Source organism: Equus caballus, chromosome 10 (assembly GCF_041296265.1).
Source record: "Equus caballus isolate H_3958 breed thoroughbred chromosome 10, TB-T2T, whole genome shotgun sequence".
Classification (NCBI taxonomy): domain Eukaryota; kingdom Metazoa; phylum Chordata; class Mammalia; order Perissodactyla; family Equidae; genus Equus; species Equus caballus.
The window spans coordinates 11,930,735-11,951,052 of NC_091693.1; the positions used below are offsets into that span (position 1 = coordinate 11,930,735).

At 51.8% G+C, this 20,318-nt stretch overlaps 2 protein-coding genes across 12 annotated transcripts; one reads left to right on the top strand and one right to left on the bottom strand.

Moving 5' to 3' along the window:
- Positions 1-467: 467 nt before the first annotated feature.
- Positions 468-6,739, bottom strand: B9D2 (B9 domain containing 2). Of its 2 annotated transcripts, none has more exons than XM_001916401.5 (4): positions 6,457-6,739; positions 5,870-5,961; positions 3,068-3,193; positions 468-1,091 (listed from the first exon to the last, which is right to left on the bottom strand). In XM_001916401.5, the coding sequence occupies exons 2-4, from the start codon at positions 5,955-5,957 to the stop codon at positions 778-780; spliced, it is 528 nt and encodes a 175-aa protein (XP_001916436.1). In that variant the 5' UTR covers positions 5,958-5,961; positions 6,457-6,739; the 3' UTR covers positions 468-777. The 2 variants fall into 2 exon arrangements, with proteins under 2 accessions (XP_001916436.1, XP_005596318.1); XM_005596261.4 differs by having other exon boundaries at positions 6,392-6,739.
- A 239-nt stretch (positions 6,740-6,978) lies between these two features.
- On the top strand, positions 6,979-19,516 carry TMEM91 (transmembrane protein 91). 10 transcript variants are annotated; one of them, XM_014737406.3, is made up of 5 exons: positions 6,979-8,895; positions 15,912-16,149; positions 17,312-17,491; positions 18,487-18,636; positions 19,171-19,516. In XM_014737406.3, coding segments are annotated over exons 1-5 (729 nt in total). In that variant the 5' UTR covers positions 6,979-8,893; the 3' UTR covers positions 19,330-19,516. The 10 variants fall into 10 exon arrangements, with proteins under 10 accessions (XP_014592892.1, XP_005596320.1, XP_014592955.1 ...); XM_023649789.2 differs by having other exon boundaries at positions 8,767-8,895; positions 19,319-19,516; XM_070222953.1 differs by lacking the exon at positions 6,979-8,895 and adding an exon at positions 14,768-14,905.
- The last annotated feature ends 802 nt before the right edge of the window (positions 19,517-20,318 follow it).

Genomic DNA, 20,318 nt, shown 5'->3' on the forward strand with positions numbered 1-20,318 from the left:
GGGGGTCCCTTAAGCCCTAGGGGGAGGGGGCGGGCACCCCGGCTCCGCCCCACCAACAGGGTGCTGCCTCCTGGCGGCCAACCGCTACCAAAGCGGACGACGGGATGCGTGTGGCTTTGAGGGCTGTGCGGGTCACCGAGAAAATGAAGACCTGGCCTAAATTAGAGGATGGGGACACAGCGTACAGGGGATCAGAGAAGGGGGACCCCAAGGGAAGAGAGTGGGAGGCTGGGGCAGAGGAGACAGGGTCAGCCAGAAGATGGGGACCTAGTGAGGAGAGGGGTACACAGGAGGGGGACCCCCAAGGAGAGGCGGTCATAAGAGGGTCACCCAGAGTGGGGAGGGAGTCAGAAGTTGAGGCAGAGGATGGGGGATGTGGGTCTGTCAGAAGGTGGGGGCCTGAGGATGGCAGGTGTGTGGGGAGGGGGAAGGATGGGGCCCAGGACATCTGACAGATGAGAGAGGTCTGGAAGGCACCCACACCTGTGGGAACTGCTCTCCTTTATTGAACACTTCCATGTGCGAAGCAGCCCTTCTCACCCCACCCGCTGTGAGCCCACATGCTTACTGCCCCCATTTTACAGATGGGGAAACTGGACCCGAGAGGGGCAGGTCACTGGGCTGAGGTGGTAGCCAGGACAGAAGCTGCACCATGCCTTGGCTGGGGTCAGGTCTGACAGTCTCTAGAGCCCATTCTTCTGACCACTGTGCCATCCTGCCCCTCACTGGGTGTCCGGGGGTGTGGATGGGGGCTGGCCCCGTTGGAGGCAGGGTCCCTCAACATTCAACGCCATAGCGGTCGAAGTGGCGCAGCAGCAGGCCCAGCTCCAGGTGCACGGTGCCGCCGGCGGCTGTGTGCAGACGATAGCGGTCGGCCCCACTGTAGATGGCGTCCCCGTGGAGCAGCTGAGGCCCGCCACCCACAAAGGCCCGCGCCAGCTGCTCCCGCCAGCTGCCCAGCGGCCGCCATGTGGGGCAGTCCAGCTGATGGGTGCCGGGACTGCTGGGCACATGGCAAAAGCCATAGCCTGCAAGCTGGCAGCGGCCGAAGCTGTCCTGGGACCACACCTGGAGATGGAGCCGGGGCCAGCCTGCAGGACAGGAGGGAGGGAGGAAAGAAGGGATGGGTACAGCCCAGACTCTTGTTCCTGGAGACCCCAGGCCCAGTCTTCCCCCGCTGGGTTTCTGCCTCAGCCACCTCCCTGGACTCCCACCCCCACGCAGCAGCCAAAGGGATCTTTCTGAATCCATGTTCCTCCCTGCTCAGAACTCTTCCATGGCTCCCCAGTGCCCTCAGTATAAAGTCCAACCTTAACATTCAAGACCCTTTGGATCTAGTCTCTGTTGACTTCCCTCTCTGTGGCCTCCTCCTCCGTGTCCCCATCTCAGGGCAGCCTAGTCCCCAGCTGAGCACCGTGGGCCTTGTCCTGGACACCTCCTTCCTTCCCTCCCCATGGCCACTCCTTGTCTCTGGACTCAAGGCCCTCTTTCTTGCCCCCTCCAATCCACCTTCTACCTTTCTCCCCCTTCCACAGGTTTCCCAGTGTCCTCAAGAATACTCAGCTCCTCAGCCTGGTAGGCAAAACCCTTGGAGATCCGGCCCCATTTCACCCCCCTTTCTGAACCCTTCTGTCTTCAGCCCTGTTATAGAAGCTAGGGGACACCGCAGTGAGCAGAGCAGACAAAAATTCCTGCCCTTGTGTAGCTGACATCCTAGATAACAAACATAGTCAAGAAGCAAATTATAGGGTATGTCAGGTGGTGATAACAGCTCCGGAGAAAAATAAAGCTGGGGGGGTCGGGATGCAGTTTTAGAAAGGAGGTGATCAAGAATAGTTTCATGGAGAAGGTGACATTTGAGCGAATGCTTAAAGGAGAGAAGGGAGTAGGCCATGTGGGCATCTAGGGAAGTGTGCTCCCAGCAGAGGGGACAGCCAGTGCAAAGGCCCTGAGGTGGGAGCTGCCTGGTGGGGCCAGTGTAGCTGGAGCCCAATGAGAGGGGAGAAGAGGGAGGAGGCGACAGAACCAGATCACCAGATCGGGGAGGGCCTTGTGATCCGTGGTAAGCCTTTGGCATTTGCCCTGAGAGAGGTGGGGTTCCCCCGAAGGCTCTGAGCAGAGGAGGCATGTGACCTGACTTAGGTGTTCATAAGGGACAGACCCTGGGACGCGGGTTACTGTGACAGCCCAGGTGAGAGGTGAGGGTGGGAGGAGAGGGGGAGAAGTGGTGTGATTTTTGGCATTTCAAAGGTAGAGCCAATGGGACTTCCTGATGGACAGAATGGGGGGTTGAGAGGACAAGAGGCGAGGATGATGCCCACCATGGGGAACCTGGGGTCCCTAAGAGCTGAAAGGACTGTCACCTGCCTCACCTCCAAACTCCCAAGGCGGCCAGAAGAGCCTTTTAACAGTGAAATCTGACTTGTCAGTCACCTGCTCTGGCTCTCCATTGCCTTCAGGAGGTGGCCGCAGCTCTGCGGCCTGGCATTCAAGGCCCCACATGGCCTATCCCCTGTCGCCTGCTGCCTCACCCTCTGCAGTCCTCCTGCAGGCACTCCGTAGATATTATTACATCGTTGAAATATACGGCATATTTACCTAGGCTGTTTCCCAGAATCCCCTTCTCTCCAATGACCCAAATTTTCCACCAGAAAAGGTTTTCTGATACCCGTCCTCCACCCGCATACTCATTTCCCCTCTGAGCAGCTGAGGAGCCCTTCCTGCGAAGAGCCGCCAGCCCTCGTCTCTCTCCCTCTCATAACCCCCTCCCAGCTTCCTCCTGATTGAAGACTCTCTTCAGTTTGTCTCTTTGAAAGTCACCTCCCTCTCCCCTGTCCCCACCCTCCCCTCTTCCCCTGCCACCCCTGGCGTCTGCCTTAGTCCTACGCACTCTAGAGCCAGCCTGGGGAGGCCACCCCTCAGCCGCTCCAGGGCCAGGCCTGGCCGGGAAAGGGACCCAAAGGGTATGGGGAGCAGGGAGAGGACTTGGAATTCCAGTCCCAGCAGCGGTGGGTGATGCTAACGCCCCTCCAGTCAGCCTAGCCCAGGGCCCAGGCCAGGGACCCACCTTGGAGGCCTTTGGTGGCGAAGTGCAGGTCGATGGGGTGGGACCAGTAGGCCATGTCCCCTACCTGGGGGGTGTCCACCTGTGTTTGGCCTTCCCGCACGCCGGACAGGAGCTTCCATGCCGCCCCTGCAGTGAGAGCCAGGACACCGTGGGACAAGGAGGGGTGGGAGGCAGCCACCAGGAAGGGGACGCTACTGTGTCTGTAGGAACCTATTTCTCCCTGGCATTGGGGGGCAGGGCTTACAAAGCGTGGACTCTGGAGCCGAATGTCTGGGTTCAAATCCTGGCACTACTTCTTCCTGCCTGTGCAACCTTGGGCAAGTTACCTTTGCCTCGGTCTCCCCGTCTGTAAAGTGGGTGTAATAATAACACATTCCTCAAAGTTTTGTGAGAAGATGACATGAGCTGATACACACAAAGCCCTTGGCAGGGTCCTGGGGCATGGTGAGTGCTAGACAAGTGTTGGATAGCATCTTATTACTATTCTCACCCTACCTGGTCCAAGGACTAAGAGAGGACCGAGGTGTCTTCTGAGCACATGGTGAAAGGTGCAAGGTAACAGCAATCCCACTGAGGCTGATAATAATAGCAAAAATGCACCAGGTGCTTACTCAATGCCAGATGCTACGCTAAGCGCTTTAGTAATGAATTCATTTAATCTGCCCTCTGAGACTTAATCCCCACCCCGTCCCCCAGTTTACAGACTCTCCTCCACAGCCCACAAGGCCTGCATGGCCTGGCCTGTGCCCTGCTTCCTAAACTCAGCTCCCATCACTCTCCCCAGCCCTTACCACCCTCGAGCCTCACTGGTCCTATTTTTATTCCTGTCCTCAGGGCCTTTGCACTGGCTGTTGCCGCTGCCTAGAAAGCTCTGCTCCTGGATGTGCCGATGCCTGGCTTTTTTTTTCATCCTTCAGGGATCAGCTCAAGTGCCGCTTTCACAGAGGGGTTCTCCCCTACCCTCCTAGTCCCCATCACATCACCTCTTCTGATTTCTCCCTAGTACCTACCACGATCTGTCATCACTGTGCTCATTTCTTTATCTGCTTATTTATTTTCTGTCTCCCCTACTGTGAGCCCCAGGAGACCAGGGATCTTGTACACTGCTGGATCCCCGGGACCCCTAACCCAGAACTTGGTATACAGAAGGTGCTCAATAAATGTTTGTTGGACAAATAAGTGATCCTAGGAGGTAGGTGCTAATCTAATCCCCATTTTACAGGTAAAGACACAGACACTGAGAAGGCAAGTCACTTGGCCATTCATTCCATGAACATTTATTGACCACCTACTGTGTGCCAAGCACTGTTCTCCATGCTGGGTGTACAGCAGGACTGCAGACCAAGGTCCCATGGTGGAGCTGGATTCAAACTGAGCTCTGACTGCAGAGCTCAAACCTTTATCTGACTGCCCCTGAGCTCTGCTAGATTAACCACCCTGCAACAGCGCCCTGACATAATAAAAATCAGGTGAGTTACTGCTCCCTCCTGGGCCAGGTGAGGAAAGCACCAGGCCCTGAGTCTGGTTCTTCACATACAAGACTTCCCAATATCCCTACGAAGGACAAACATTCCCACTTTACAGAAGAGGAAACTGAGGCTCCAAGAGGGGACAGCACCTGCTCAGGGTCACAGAGCACGTGAGTGGTGGGGTCCAGACCGAAAGCCAAGTCTGACTCCTGCCTCTTATCTGCTCATTTGGAGGATCCCGATTTCCCAGAGAACATCAACCAGCACCCTACCCACCAGTGAAATCACCAAGGACCCAGGGCCTGGAGAGATGATGATGATGGCAACAGCCACACTCGCAGCGTGGGCATGTATCTGGGCCAGGCAACAGTCCCCCTGGGCTTTACAAACAAGACCTCATTCAACTGTTACGGGAGCCAGGTAAACACTTACTGATCGCTCACTAAGCCAGGCCCTCTGAAGTGCTGTTGATGTTCACTTAGTCCTCACAACAACCCCGTGAGGTAAGTGGTATGATTACTCCCATTGTACAGAAAGGAAAATTGAGGCAAAGACAATGGCCGTCACATAATTGATAAGCAACAGCTGGTTTTGCACCCAGGCAGTCTGTGCTCTTAACCTCAACCCTCTGCTGCCTCTTAGCTACTGTTAGCTTCATTTGCAGATGAGCTGAGGCTCAGAGAAGTCCAAAGGGCCCCAATTAATGGGTGAGGGAGCTGGTATTTGAGCACAGATCTGGCAATCTACGGCCCTAGCCATTATGCTACACCACGGTGCTATACTGCCTCTCACGGGGAGGAGTGAAAATTGGGGCCTCCAAGGTCCCTCGGGGGCCTGAATGGATGGACTGGGATGACGGCCAGGATGGGATTCCTACATTCTCACAGGGAATTATGATTACAGGAGGGTGGCCTCTCCTCTATAAATCTGGGATGGAAACTTCCATTTTACAGTAAGAACTCAATAAATGGAGACTGTTACACAAAGAATTAAGATGAGAGAGGGACCGAGGGTACCCCTAAGACAGCGAATGAAGTCCAAACAGTGGGACTAGGGTTGTCTTTTGAGGAGTGGAAGTGTATGTGTTGGATCTAGCCTATAGTCCCATATCCTTAGGGGCTGTGTGTTCAGAGGGTGGGAGTCAGAGCCCCCAGAGATGGGATGGGAAGGAATAAGGAGCCTGAGAATCACGTGGACAGAGTACAGTCAGGCTAGAAGTCCTGAGAGCCAATGGAAGATGAAGATCAAGGACTGGGTCAGGGGGTCAAGGAAGGAGGGTGCAGCCTCTAGGCTGGGGGGCCTTGGTCGCGAAATGAACCAGGCCCGGGAATACCTGTGTGGATGCCCCACTTGCAGAAGAGGCTACTTTCCGAGAAACCAGTGGCCCCCAAGATCTGCCCGATCACGTGCACCTCAGCCATGGCCCTGAGAGGGGAAAGATATGATCACAGCCCTGTGAGGTCAAGGTATTATTATGTCCACCTGACAGATGGGGAAACTGAGGCCCACCAAGTAAGGGGCAGTACTAGGATTCCAAGCTAGTTTCGTCAAACCACTCAGGCTGCGGTCTTAATCATGATCCTTCCCCGCTCCCTAGGAGAGCCCCGGATAAACTAGGGGGATGGGGGTGGGGGGCGGCTGAAGAGCTGGCGGTTAACTCCGCCTGCCTCTAAAATAACCTCTTCCTCTTGCTCAGCGCAGCGAGAAGCCCCGCCCTAAGGGCCGATAGCCCCGCCCACAAGCACAGAAGCCCCACCTCCTCGCGTCAGATCCCGCAAGCTCCGTGAGGCGCATGCGTCTTAAGAGCAGGGAAGCCTTAGCCCCGCCTCCAAGCCCGCGCATGCGCCATTCCTACCTCAGAGCACCTAACGGTTAGAAGGGGCGAAAACGGCAGCGTGGCTTGGAGTTCATGGATCTGACCTGTCCTCTCTCCGCGGCCGCTGAATTCTCACTCCTGGCTCTCGCCTCTCCCAGGACTTTCTCGGTAGCGAGAGATCTGATCTCGGTAGCGATCTTTCCGAGGCCGCGCCCGCCTCCGGGCTCCCTGCTTGTTGCTGGGGCAACAGCAGCCTCCTCCCCTGGACTTGTGCCCGCCCTGCGGGTCGCTAATTGGCCCTAGCGGTCTTCGGGGGTGGGGCTAAGTTATGATGGACGTTTTCTCTCCCCCTCTCTCCCCGTTTTGGGAAAAGCGGCTCTCCGGCTACGACCCACGGTTCCGCCATTTGGGGCGTGGCAGCGCAGCTGCCATCTTGAGTGTGGCTGAGGCAGTTGGAGCGCCAACTGTTTGTCCTGGATGGTGTCTTCACAAAATAAGCAAATCCGTCGATGCGCCATGCTCCCCCAAACTCTCTCCCAACCGCGACCACAAATGAGAAACTTGAGCCAGGACCAAGGGGAATCTCTCTCAGGTCATCGTGTGCATCCCCCTGCCTCATAACTGGAAAAAAAGATCGTTCCTCTTTTTAGACAGACCCGAGAAGTTGGGGAGGGGGTTTTCCTTCCTTTTTTAGAATTCGCCAGGCTCCTCAAGGCCTGATAACTCCAACTTCCTTCTCAGAAATACTGTCCAGTTCTGCACAGTTGCTGCTGGTTCTGAGCAAGGAGGGGGTTCCGGGGGAAGAGGTAGGAGAAATGAGGAACTGAGGCCTCTCTTTCTGCAGAAAATCCGGTTCTCGAAGCCTGGGCTCTGCCCTTAAGTTATCTTGTGACTTTGCACGGGTCTAGGTCTCTGTTATCTCATCCATGTAATGGGCGCAAGGAGAGTGACTGTCAGTGGCCCCGACACATTGTGATTTCCTGAGCAGGGTCCTTCCCGCCCTCTAAGGGCAGCTGAACCTTAGTTATTCCTCCAGCCCAGGCCAGGAGTCCAAAGGGAACTTATTACCCTACTTTTTAGCAAACCGGGACTGCGAAAGTTAGAGTGACAACTCAAAGGGGGCAACATCTCAATAGGATAATATTTATGTAAATAATTTAATAGGATAATATTTCACTAATAGATATATTTGAAAGCTACCATTTATTGAGTGCTGTCTCTGTGCCAGCCCCTATAAACTGATCGTTTTGCGTGCAGGATCTCCTTGAATCCTCATAGGGTAGGTAACACTATCAGGTTTAAGATGAAGAAATTGGGGCAAAATCTTTTGCCTTAAGCCAAATCGATCACAGTTCTGTCTGACTCTGTCCTTAAACCCTATGTTCTCAAGCTTTCTGCTATCCTGCTTCTCTTGGACACGTGTCCCAGTATCAAAAGAATATGGAGGTTGTGCCTGGCTGTCCTGGACTCCATCACTTCCCATGTTCAACAAGTCATCAACACCTGTCACTGGTCCTTCTTAAATATTTTTTCTTCAATTGGTTTCTTCCCCAATAGTTGATATTAGTGATTAAGAAAATGGTTCCCAGGTCAACTGCCTGGATTTAAGTCTTGGCTCTGCCCCTTCTGTGTAGCCTTTAGCCTTTCTGTGCCTCAGTTTCCTCATCTGTAATGTGAGGTTGAATGATAGGACCCACCTCATTGGACTCTTGTGAGGATTTAATGAGTTAGTGTACGAAGCTGTTTTAAAATATGTCCACAGATTCTTTGACATTCCTCCTTTCAGTAGGTGAAGCCTAATTCCTCTCCTCTGGAGTCTGAGCTGCACTTAGTAACTTGCTTCTAACCAATAGAATACAGCACAAGTGTTGCTGTGTGACTTCTGAGCCTAGGCCATAAAAGGCATTGTGTCTTCCTCTTTGCTCTTTCTGTTGGATCACTCACTCTGAGGGAGGTCAGCCACTGGGTTGTGATGGTGTTACCATGCAAAGGCGTGATCTGCTTGCTGCGAGACAAAAGCCAATTGTCAGGAGGCAAGATAATGGCAGAGAAAGGGCATTTATTAAGCCATCAGCTAGCAAATCGGAAGATGGGGGACTAGCGTCCTAAAGAACCATCTTAAGAGGGGCGTAGACTCTTGAGGCAGTTCTGTAGGCCATGGGTTATAGAGGCGGGGTTAGGAGTGTTTACCCTCAGGTGTTACAGAATGGGAGTCACCACACTGGATGTTTCCGTTGTCATTGATGATGGCTATCAGCATAAACTCTCTGCCCCGGGGGTCATCACATTACTTATTGCAGCTGGGAGGTACATACGCAAGCAGGGGCCATAAAATCGACAGAGCATGTACATCCCCTGCAGGGTGCATATTCAGCTGGGTTAGGTCATCAGAGGTCATTCAAAGTTACGATATGGTTTCTTTTCTACAATATGGCTTCCCTTATGTCAACTTTGTCTTGAGCCAGTATCAATGGTGGTGAAGCAGCCAGTGGAGAGACCCTAATAGAGAAGAACTGAGGACTCCTGGCAACAACCAGCACCATGTGAGTGACCCAACTTGGAAGCAAATCTTCCAACCCCAGTCAAATCCTCAGATGACTCTAACTCTGGCCATAGTCTGACTGTAACTTCACGGGACACGGTGAGCCGGAACCACCCAGCTCAGCCCTTGCCAGATTCCTGGCTGACAGAAACCATGTAAGATGATATATGTTTGTTGTTTTAAGCCACTAAGTTTTGGAGGATAATTTGTTATGCAGCAATAAATAACTAATACGAATATGTCATGAATTTAGGACAGTGTTTGGCACAGGAAGCACGATAAATGTTTGCTATTATTGATAGTTTTTATTGTTGTTGTCATTATTACTGAAGTGGCATATTTTACATACTGGTTTTTTACAAGAAGCACACTGAATACTTATTTACTTGTTATTTTTAAATTTGTAAACATTGTGGTAAAATACACATAACATAAAAGTTACCATCTTAGCTATTTTTAGTGTACAGCTCAGTGCCATTAAGTACATTCACATAATTGTGCAACCAATCTCCAGAACTCTTTTCCTCTTGCAAAACTGAAACTCTGTCCTCATTAAACCAAAAGTCCCCATCCTCCCCTCCCCCAGCCCCTGGTAACTACCATTCGACTTTCTGTCTATGAATTTGACTACTCTAGGTACCTCATATAAGTAGAACCATTCAGTATTTGTCCTTTTACAACTGGCTTATTTCATTTAGCATAATATCCTCCAAGATCATCCACGTTGCGGCACATGTCAGAATTCCCTTGCTTTGTAAGGCTGATTAATATTCCATTGTGTATATACACCTATTTTCTCTATCCATTCATCTGTTGATGGATGCTTGGGTTGCTTCCACCTCTTGATTGTTGTGAATATGCTGCTGTGAACATGGGTGTACGTGTATCTCTTTGAGACCCTGCTTTCAGTTCTTTGGGGTATATACCCAGAAGTGGAATTGCTGGATCACATAGCAATTCTATTTTTTTTTAATTTATTTTTTTTGAGGAAGATTAGCCCTGAGCTAACATCTGCTGCCAATCCTCCTCTTTTTCCTGAGGAAGACGCCCTGAGCTAACGTCCATGCCCATCTTCCTCTACTTTATACCTGGGCCACCTACCACAGCATGGCTTTTTGCCAAGTGGTGCCATGTCCACACCTGGGATCCAAACCGGTGAACCCTGGCCCGCCAGGAAGCAGAACTTGCTAACTTAACGGCTGCGCCACGGGGCCGGCCCCCTCTATTTTTAATTTTTTTGAGGAAGACCATACTGTTTTCCATAGGGACTGTACCGATTGTTTTACATCTTGCTTTTTGCACTCAGTGATACATTTGGAAATTTATAGACCATGTCAGTGTATAAATCTCTAACTCACTCTTTTTTAAAAATAACCACTTTAGGGGCGGGCCCGGTGGTGCAGTGGTTAAGTGCACACGTTCCGCTTTGGCGGCTCGGGGTCTGCCAGTTCGGATCCCGGGTGCGGACACGGCACCGCTTGGCATGCCATGCTGTGGCAGGCATCCCACATATAAAATAGAGGAAGATGGGCACGCATGTTAGCTCAGCGCCAGTCTTCCTCAGAGAAAAGAGGAAGCTTGGCAGCAGTTAGTTCAGGCCTAATCTTCCTCAAAAAAAAAAATAAAAAAATAACCGTTTAAAGTATAATATATGTACAGAAAAGTGCACAAATCATAAATGAACAGCTTGATTCAATTTCATAAACTGAACACACCTAGTAACCAGAATTCAGCTCAAGAAAAGCATATGAGGGGCCGGCCCGGTGGTGTACTGGTTGATTTTGCACACTCTGCTTCAGTGGCACAGGGTTCATAGGTTTGGATCCCAGGTGTGGAACTATGCATCACTTGTCAAACCACGCTGTGGTGGTGTCCTACATACAAAATAGAGGAAGATTGGCACAGATGTTAGCTCAGGGACAATCTTCCTCACCAAAAAAAAAAAAAAAGAAGAAGAAGAAGAAAAGAAAAGAACATCACCAGCCCCCCAGGATGTCCTTCATGCCTCTCCCAGGATGCCCCCAAGGGTAATCACTAACTGGACTTTTAACAACATGGGTTAATTATGGCCTGTTTTTGTACTTTATATAAATGAAATCACACAGTATGTATTGTTTTGCATCTGCTGTCTTTTGCTCAGTGTTTTGTTTGTGAAATATATCCATGCTGCTGCATGTGGCTGTAGAGCTTTCATTCTCATTGCTATATAGTTTCCTATATGTGAAGATGCTACAATTTCTTTATCCATCAGTTGATGGGAATGTATCCTTTGGTGGACATACATTGGCATCTGGTTGGAGTGGAATTGCTGGGTCATAGGATATGTTCAGCTATAGCAGAAACTGCACAACAGTTATCCTGGTGGTTGGACCCATTTGCACTCCCACCAGCAGTGTATGAGAGTTCTCCCTCCTCCACATCCTCACCAACACTTGGTGGTGGTGTTCTTTCTCATTTACCCATTCTGGCAGACGTGTACTGGTATCACATTGTGATTTGAATTTGCATTTCCCTGATGACAACTTGAGTATCTTTTTAGGTGTTTTTTTTTTTTTTTTTTTTTTTTTGGTGAGGAAGATTGGCCCTGAGCTAACATCTGTTGCCAATCTTCCTCTCTTTGTTTGAGGAAGATTGTCGCTGAGCTAACATCTGTGCCAGTCTTCCTCTATTTTGCACGTGGGACGCCACCACAGCAGGGCTTGATGAGCGGTGTGTAGTTCTGCACCCAGGATCTGAACCTGTGAACCCCAGGCCTCTGGAGTGGAGCACGCAAACTTAACCACTACACCACCAGGCCAACCTCAAGTATCTTTTTAAATGTTCATTGTTTCCTTGGATTTCCTCTTTGGTGACGATTTTGTTCAATTCTTTCGCCTGCTTTTTTGCATACACACACACACACACACACACACATAAATACTTTATTCAGGGACCGGCCCAGTGACACAGCAGTTAAGTTTGCACGTTCTGCTTTGGCCGCCCAGAGTTCACTGGTTCAGATCCTGGGTATGGACCTATGCACCACTTGGCAAGCCATGCTGTGGCAGGCATCCCACATATAAAGTAGAGGAAGATGGGCACGGATGTTAGCTCAGGGCCAGTCTTCCTCAGCAAAAAAGAGAATTGGCAGCAGATGTTAGCTCAGGGCTAATCTTCCTAAAAAAAAAAAAGAAAAAGAGAGAAAGACTTTATTCATAACTCACTATTTTTAACAGTAAAATTCTCCTAAGAACAAGGGGGTCCTCCTACATAAGCATAATACCAACTTAACATTTTCCACAGTATCAATATAATATTGATACAAACTATCATTTAATTTATAATTTTTATTCAGATTTCTCCCATTGTCCCAATAATACACTTTATCCCTCTCTGCCCTCTCTCCAGGATCACACTTTGTATTTAATTGTCATGTTTCTTTAGTCACCTTTAATCTAGAACAGAGCTGCCAAGTTTTTCGTTTTTTGTTATTATTTTGTTTTTCATGATACTGACCTGCTGCTTTGTAGGGTGTCCCTTAATTTGGCTTTGTCTCACATTTTCTCATGGTTAGATTCAGGTGATACTGTTTTGGCAGGAAAACTACAGAAACGATGTTGTGTCCTTCTCCGTGCACATGAGGAGGCACGTGATGTCTTTTGTCCCAGTACTGGTGATGGCAACTTCTACCACCTAGTTAAGGTGGTGGCTTGCCAGTATTCTCCACCAGTACTAGTTGTTTTCTTTTGTACTAAATAAGTCATCTGTGGGAAGATACTTTGAGACTAAGTAAATATCCTGTTCCTAATCAAACTTTCCCTCAATGGCTTAAGCTTCGTTGATGGTCCTGGCTGGAACCTCATGTTTACTATTCTAAGACCAATACAAACCTTAAGAGGCCAGTGCCTCTTGTGACCCCCGGAAAGGGGTGGGGTTGGGGAGACTGTACAAGGTTGATGGTGGCCAGAGAGATCTAACTGGAAGTGAAGGAATCTTTAGGGTGGCCTAGGGGGCGAAGGGACCCATAGAGCTGTGAGATTTGGTGAAAAATTGACGCTGGTGGGAATTCGTGCCCTCATCTCACAAATATGCATTAGAGGCCCACTCCGTGCCAGGCACTGTGGCACAGCAATGAACAAAAGAGATCAAATCTCAGCCCTCCTGGGGCTGACACTGCTGTGGGAGGATGCCAGCTACAAACAACAGAAATATATAGCATGTTTGATAGTGATAAGCTGAGGTTAAGGAGATAGACAGTAACAGGGTATCTCTCCCAGATAAGACGATCCTTCTCCCTCTCATCTACCCTCCCGTGGGTCTCCCCACCTCTGTTGTCTGCCAGAAACTCTGGCTGAGCCAAGTGCACTTGCAGACGCCATCTGCTCTCGCCGGGAGTGGGGCCTGTGCCAGCTCCGGCGTCTGGACTCTTGGCACGCAGCCCTGGAGCCCTGGAGCGAGGGAACTCTGGCTGGCCCCACATCAGGAGGGGAATCCTCCAGTTTGGCTGACTGGGACTAATGAGACAGAGGGCTTCTGGGAAGGGGAAGCCAGTGCAAGCTGGGTGGGCTTCCTGAAGGAGGTGGAGGCCGGCAGGGTGAGGATAGTACCCGAATCAGGCTGATGGAGATGGATATAAATAATAATATTCATAAACATCATCAAACACATTCAGAGCGCCTACTTTGCCAAGCTTTGGGTAAATGTTGGACATTTGTTATCACAGCTCATCTAAGTGCTTTAGGCATGTTACCACATCTAAGAGGCAGGGAGTATTTAGCCCTGTTTTACAGATGAAGAAATTAGGGTTCAGAGAGGTGATGCCATTATCTAGACGTCACACAGTAAGTGACCCGAAGAGCCTGGAGGGGCCAGCCCCGTTATGCAGCAGTTTAGTTTGCATGCTCTGCTTTGGTGGCCCGTGGTTTGCCAGTTTGGATCCTGGGTGCAGAGCTATGCACTGCTTGTCAAGCCAAGCTGTGGCAAGCATCCCACATATAGAAAGTAGAGGAAGATGGGCATTGGTGTTAACTCACGGCCAGTCTTCCTCAGAAAAAAAAAAAAAAAAACCAGATTGGCAGATGTTAGCTCAGGTCTGCGTGGGTCCAAACACTGACTCCTAACCACCACCATCTGTATCATCTGCTAACCAGCACATCACCCCACGGCTGGCCCACTCCCACCTCTGCCTCCTTTCCCTGGAAGCCCGCACCTCACCTTTGCCTCTGCTTCCTCCCCTCCCTTTGGGCCAGCAAGCAATACAGCCCAGGGGTTCAATCTGCCGGGCCTGGTACCAGTCGTTACCCTGGGCCAGTGAGGACATATCTCTGAGTCTCAGTTTCTTTATCTGCAAAATAGGGACAGCAAGAGAGCTGCTGAGAGAAATCAATGCGATGATGAGTGTGAAGCATCTGACACGGGGACCGGGGTACTCTGCCCTCAGGGAACTGGCAGCGTGCTCTTAGGCAAGGCCCTCATGTCGCCGCGCCTGTTTCCTCCTGTGCACAGCAGGACAATAAGGTGGTACCTCCTAGGTCGTTCTGAGGACTAAATGCGTATACGGAAGCACTAACAACAGCGAACACAGTTAGCCGTCATTGCTGTTATTATTATTGGGAAGGGGGAGGGAGAGTAGGGGAGATGGAGGCGGGGCCAAGCCAGGAAGGCCCAGGAGAATCGAGGGCGCCCCCTCCTCCTCCCTGCAAAGCTCGGGACTGGGCTGGGGGGGGGGGGGGGGGGGGCGGATCGGGGCCCGCTGTCCTCGGAGACCCCCGCCTGCTCCCGCACACCCGGGGTCGCGGGGGCCGGTCGTCGGGAGCTGACGTCGGCCTTCAAGGCCCCCCTCCCCGGCCACCGCGGAGGAGGAGCCCGAGAGCCCGCGCCCCGCCGCCATCCCCGCCCCCGCGCGCTGCGGGCCCGGGGCGCAGAGAGGGGAGCCGAGCGGAGCACGGGGTTTACTGAGTTCCCCAACCCCGGGCGGCAGGATCGGGGCGGGCGTCGGTGCAGGGGGCCCAGGAGGCATTGGGCCGTGGGTGGTGAGTGAGGGGCAGAGGTGGGGGACACCGCCCCTCTCCCGGGTCCTAGCATTGGGGATGGGGAGGCAAAGCGTCGGCGAGGAAATCGGCTCAAACCAGGTTTGGAGTGAGGGCGAGAGGCTTGGGGACCCCCCGTGGGGATGGTGGGATGAGCAGAATCTTCTTTGTGGCTGAGTGTGCACAAATGTGTGGTGGGTCGGGGGTGTTATGGGGGAGGTGTGCAAAGGTGGATGCTGGTAAAACAGGAGGTGTCCGGGAAGCTGGTGGCTGCGCAGGGAGTAGCCTGGGGTCATGGATGTGGGTGGAATAGGGGAAGCGTGCCTGGATCAGGTGTTTGGGACAGGTGTGCAAGGGAAGTGATGGGAACAAGGGAGAGTGTCCAGAGTGCACGTGTGGGAAGCCTCTGCGTATGGGGGGAATCTGATGCTGGGGGGATTAGGAGTGTGCAAGGAGTCACTTGGGATGAGTGTGGAAGAAGGTTGGGGGTTCCAGAGGAATGTTTTCTGGAAGCTGATGTTGTTTGGGGCAAGTATGCCAGGAGTCCCTTGGGAGATGAATGGGGAGAGGTGGAGGTGGGGGTTGGGCTTGCCTGAATGGGTGTGTGTGGCAGGGGACTTGGGTATTCACAGGGTGCAGGCTTTGCTGGCAACAGGGGGTGTGTGGACTACAGTGAAGTGCAAAGTGTCACTGGGGATGGGTGTGGGGGAGAGGGTTGGGTGTGTAGTTCATGGGGGAAGTAAACATGGAAGGCAGGGTTTGGAATAAGTGTGCAACAGGTATGTGGTTTTTGCTGAGAGGGGAAAAGCCCAGATTTGAATGTGCAGACCCCTGAGTTCTCTTCCCAACTTGGGCCAGCCTCTTTTACTCTGTGGGCCTCAGTTTTACTATCTGTAAATGGGTCTGAGGGCTGTTGAACTCACTAGTCTGTGCCTGGAGTCTCTTCAGAGTCAGGGGAAGGAGGAAGGTGAGACTTTGACAACTTGTCTTTTCTTTCCCCTACCCCCAGGACATCTCTTCTGGAGCCTCCACCAGCCATGGACAGCTCCAGTCTCGGAGAGCTCCAGAAGCCTCTGCTGGCAGGTGTGGGCTGCGAGCCTGCTGTCCAGAGGCCTGGCGAGCCTGAGCTGGGGCCCCCATTTCGAGAGACAGCCTTGGCGGAGTCACTGAGGGGTTGGCAGTTCCTACTACCACCTCTTCCCTCTGTGAGCGCCAGCCTGGGGGAGCCAGGGCCCCCCGACCTTGAGGTAGGAGCAGCAGGCCTTAGTGGGGGCTGGGGGTGGGGGCTCGAGGTGAACCCAGCTGTGGTCAGCATCTGGCAGGCTGGCCCCTGGGGTATCTGCCTTCGGCCTGGAGTCTCACTTTTTCAGGTTATGGCTTTTCTCGTTCTACATCTCCCCTGGTTTCTTTACCTTTTTCTCTCCAGATTTGTCTGTCATCTTTGTTCCGTCACCTTTGGCTCTCTTGTCTGTCTTCCCTCTGATTTCTGACTTCCCTGCTCTCCATCTGTCCATCTCTTTCTGGAGCTGACACACCTTTGGCCTCTGTCGGCTCTGGTCTGTTTTTTCAGATTAATGTCACTTCTTATAATTTCTCATTCCTTGTACACATTGCCAAATTTGTGTTTCCTTTTTTTCCTTCTTTTTTTTGGAGGAAGATTAGCCCTGAGCTAACATCTGCCGCCACTTCTCCTCTTTTTGCTGAGGAAGACTGGCCCTGAGCTAATATCCGTGCCCATCTTCCTCTACTTTATATGTGGGACGCCTGCCACAGCATGGCTTGACAAGCAGTGGGTAGGTCCACACCCAGGATCCAAACGGGCAAACCCCAGGCCACTGAAGCAGAACGTGTGCACTTTACTGCTGCGCCACCAGGCCAGCCCCTGTCTTTTATTTCTTAAAGATGGTTTTCCAGTTACTATTGCTGTATAAGAAATCACATCCTTGGGGCTGGCCCGGTGGTGCAGCAGTTAAGTTCACATGTTCTGCTTCGGCGGCCTGGGGTTTGCGGGTTTGGATCCCTGGTGTGGACCTACGCACCGCTTGGCAAGTCATGCTGTGGCACGCATCACACATATAAAGTAGAGGAAGATGGGCATGGATGTTAGCTTAGGGCCAGTCTTCCTCAGCAAAAAAGAGGAGGCTTGGTGGCAGATGCTAGCTCAGGGCTAATCTTCCTCAAAAAGAAAAAAAAACAGAAATCACATCCCAAAACTTAGTAGCTTAAAACAGCGACAATCATTATTATCGCTCATGGTTTCTGTGGGTGGGGAACTTGAGAAGGACTCCGTTGGTGGGTCTGCCTCAGGTTTTTTTCATCGGGTTGCAGTCAGCCGGTGGCTAGAGCTGGAACAGTCGGGGCTGGCTGGGCCTTTCTTTCTCTTCACGTAGTCTGAGGGTTTCTACACAGGTCTCCCCATGTGGCTGGTTTGGGCCTCCTCACAGCATGGCAGCTTCAGGGCAGTCAGACTGCTTACGTGCCTCCAGCCTCCATCACGAGTGTTTCCACAAAGCAGAAACTGCCCCACCTTTTCGGACTTTGGCTCGGAAGTCCTGTGGCATTACTTCCACCACATTCTATCAATTACGAGTGAGTCACGGCCTCCTTAGACTCAAGGAAAGAGGACAGAAACCTCACCCCTTGAGGGGAACAGTATCAGTCACCATCTAAGAAAAGCATGCGGGATGGGAGAGATGGTTGTGGCCATTTTTGGAAACACATTCTGCCACACTGTGGCAGTAAGCGTCACCTTGACATTGTGCGTGTCTCATAATTCCATTATTTGAAGACGCTGAGGGCCTTGTGAGTTCTGCTGGTTCTCATTCACTCTTTCTTGTGTGCCTGATTATCTTTGCATGCTGGTCATGGTATTAAAAAAATTATTTTTAGGAAAAATTGTTTTGACGCCTAGAATGAAGGTACTTTCCCCCAGAGTAGATTTGGTTTGCTTCTTTCCGCTGCCTGGGGATACTACCAGTTAGAGGTCGCTTTTAATCCAGTTCAAGGTTTGAATGAAAGGTTAATTTTTCTGGGATTGGCAAATGCCCGCAGGGCAAGGGGGGCTTGACCTCTCTGTTAAATTAACCTTGATTTTTCACTTAATTTTTGGCCTTATAGTAACTGCTTAAAATCTTGTGAGCTATTTGATGCAAGATTTTAAAATATGTTTTTATCTAGAATTTATAGGTTTCAGGAGGCAGGTTTGTCCTAGACATTTAGGCCACCCGAGCTGTGTCCGCTAATTTCCGTCTTTTCTCAGGTTCCTCTCTCCGATGGTGGCTGTCTCTGCTTCAGGGGTTTTCAACTCAGAGATTATAAGCAAATGTACTAGCCATAATTGGGCTTGTGAACTTGAAAATGAACTCAAAACTTTGGGTGTGGGTGGGGCTTTTTTCTGGAGACAGGGTTCCCAGCTTCCCCTCATGGGGATCCAGGATATAGAACAGTCAAGAGCCTATCTCCTGGGGCATTTTTCTCTCTTGGTGTCTCTGGGGAGGCCCTGGTCGTTGGGGGCCATGGGAAGCAGAGCAGTAGAGCAGGGAAGGTGGGTGAAGATGCCCACCCAGACCCTCTCCTGCCCGTAGGATGTGTCATCCAGTGACAGTGACTCAGACTGGGATGGGGGCAGCCTTCTCCCCCCACTCCTACCCCACGACCACCTGGGCTTGGCTGTCTTCTCCATGCTGTGCTGCTTCTGGCCTGTGGGCATCGCCGCCTTCTGCCTGGCCCAGAAGGTCAGTCTGTGTGTGGGATTGGGAGGGGACTGGATATAAAAGAGAAAAATGCATTCAGAACAAAAGAAAACAAAACAGAGGAGCTATGCCTGGGGGACAAAGAGAGATGGGAAGAAGGATTGGAAGAGAGACATTCAGGGTTAAAATGAGGTGTGATTCACAGCTGAGAGGTGGTGAAGAACCTGAACTCGGATCCTAGGTCTGCCATGCTCTGTAAGATTTGGGGCAAGCCACTGAATTTCCCTGTGCCTCATTTATCTCATCTGTAAAACGGGAATAGTTCCTACCTCAGGGTCATTGTGAGGATTCCAACTCAAATGAGTTGGAACGGTGGCATCTAGTAATAGTATATTTTTATTAGTCACCAGTATCCTCAGTGCCCAGCTGTGCGTGACCCACAGTGGTACTCCCTAGTTTTTTTGGTAATATATGAATAAATACAGGGATGTGTCGGGTGGAGGAGGGTCTAGGGCTGCGGGGAAGCAGGGTGGGGTGAGGGGATGTCTGAGTCACCGCTGCCCAACGCCTCCACAGACCAACAAGGCTTGGGCCGAGGGGGACGTCCAGGGGGCAGGGGCCGCCTCCCGCCGCGCCTTCCTGCTGGGGGTCCTGGCCGTTGGGCTGGGCGTGTGTACTTACGCGGCCGCCCTGGTGACCCTGGCCGCCTACCTCGCCTCCCGAGACCCGCCCTAGTTGCCCCCGCGGCCCCCACTGTGAACCCAGAGGCCGGCTGCCCAGCGTGCTCGCGGTCAGAGTGGAGAATCGGGTGGATGAGGCGGCGGCGGCGGCAGCATCCGGAATCGGGAGTGAGCTGGACCACCCCCTCGCCTTCCTGGCCGCCACAACGTGAGATTAAACACCAGACACTGTTGCAGCCAAACCTGTGTCTGTCTGTGTGTGTGGGAAGGTGGAAAGAGCTGGGAGTGTCTGAGACCAGGGACAGGCCAGGGTGACAGGCTGTCCCAGGGGTGTTCCTGGACACCTCGGAGCCGGAGAAGGGGGAATTTGAGGGTGGAAGGTTTCCAAATTGGAGAACGTTCTCTTCACAACGGGGGTGGTCAGTAGAGAATTGGAGAGAGCCGGTTCCAAGTCCTTACTCCTCCACATAGGAGCCCAAGTGACTTCTCTTTGAGCTTCCCTTTTCCTCATCTGCAAAATGGGACTAATTTTCTCCACACCTCGGAGCTGTGGCGAGGACCAAACCAGTCATACATGTGAACAGCAGTCTCTCCCTGAGCTCTTTTGACAGCAAGTGGCAGAAATGCAACTCGAACTGCCTTACGTAACAACACGGAAGAAAGCTGAGGTAGAACCCGATTCAGGAGCTCAAATGAAATGGTCTGGTTTCTCCATCTCTTGGCCCTCTTCTCCGCTGTTGGCTTCTTTCTGTCAGGGCTCCCCCTTCTCAGGGAGAAAAAGGGCCTGGCAGCTCAGGGACGCCAGAGGTTCTCTTTCCCAGGCACCCTCTCACTGGCCCATCTGGGGTGGGAGGCAGCCCCATCAAAGGGCCTGAGATGGGGAGAAGGATGGAGCACTAAGGCATCAAAGTGCTGGGACCCAGCAAGCAAAACCGACATGAGCGCTCAGCTGAGGCGTACAGGAAGTGCTCACTAAATGGGTCCAGTAATCGCAAATAATGGGGTGAGAGGTGGTTTAATTTCCTCTCTGTTGAGTGTCATTCC

Bases quoted from the DNA above. Each gene is read 5' to 3' on its own strand.
- B9D2 (XM_001916401.5), bottom strand. From the start codon at position 5,957: ATGGCTGAGGTGCACGTGATCGGGCAGATCTTGGGGGCCACTGGTTTC. The intron at 3,194-5,869 runs GTATTCCCGGGC...CTCTCACTGCAG, and splicing joins CAAGTGGGGCATCCACACAG to GGGCGGCATGGAAGCTCCTG. The intron at 1,092-3,067 runs GTGGGTCCCTGG...CCTGTCCTGCAG, and splicing joins CGCCACCAAAGGCCTCCAAG to GCTGGCCCCGGCTCCATCTC.
- TMEM91 (XM_023649789.2), top strand. The intron at 16,150-17,311 runs GTAGGAGCAGCA...GTTTCTACACAG, and splicing joins CAGGGCCCCCCGACCTTGAG to GTCTCCCCATGTGGCTGGTT. The intron at 18,637-19,318 runs GTCAGTCTGTGT...TCGCCTCCCGAG, and splicing joins CCTTCTGCCTGGCCCAGAAG to ACCCGCCCTAGTTGCCCCCG.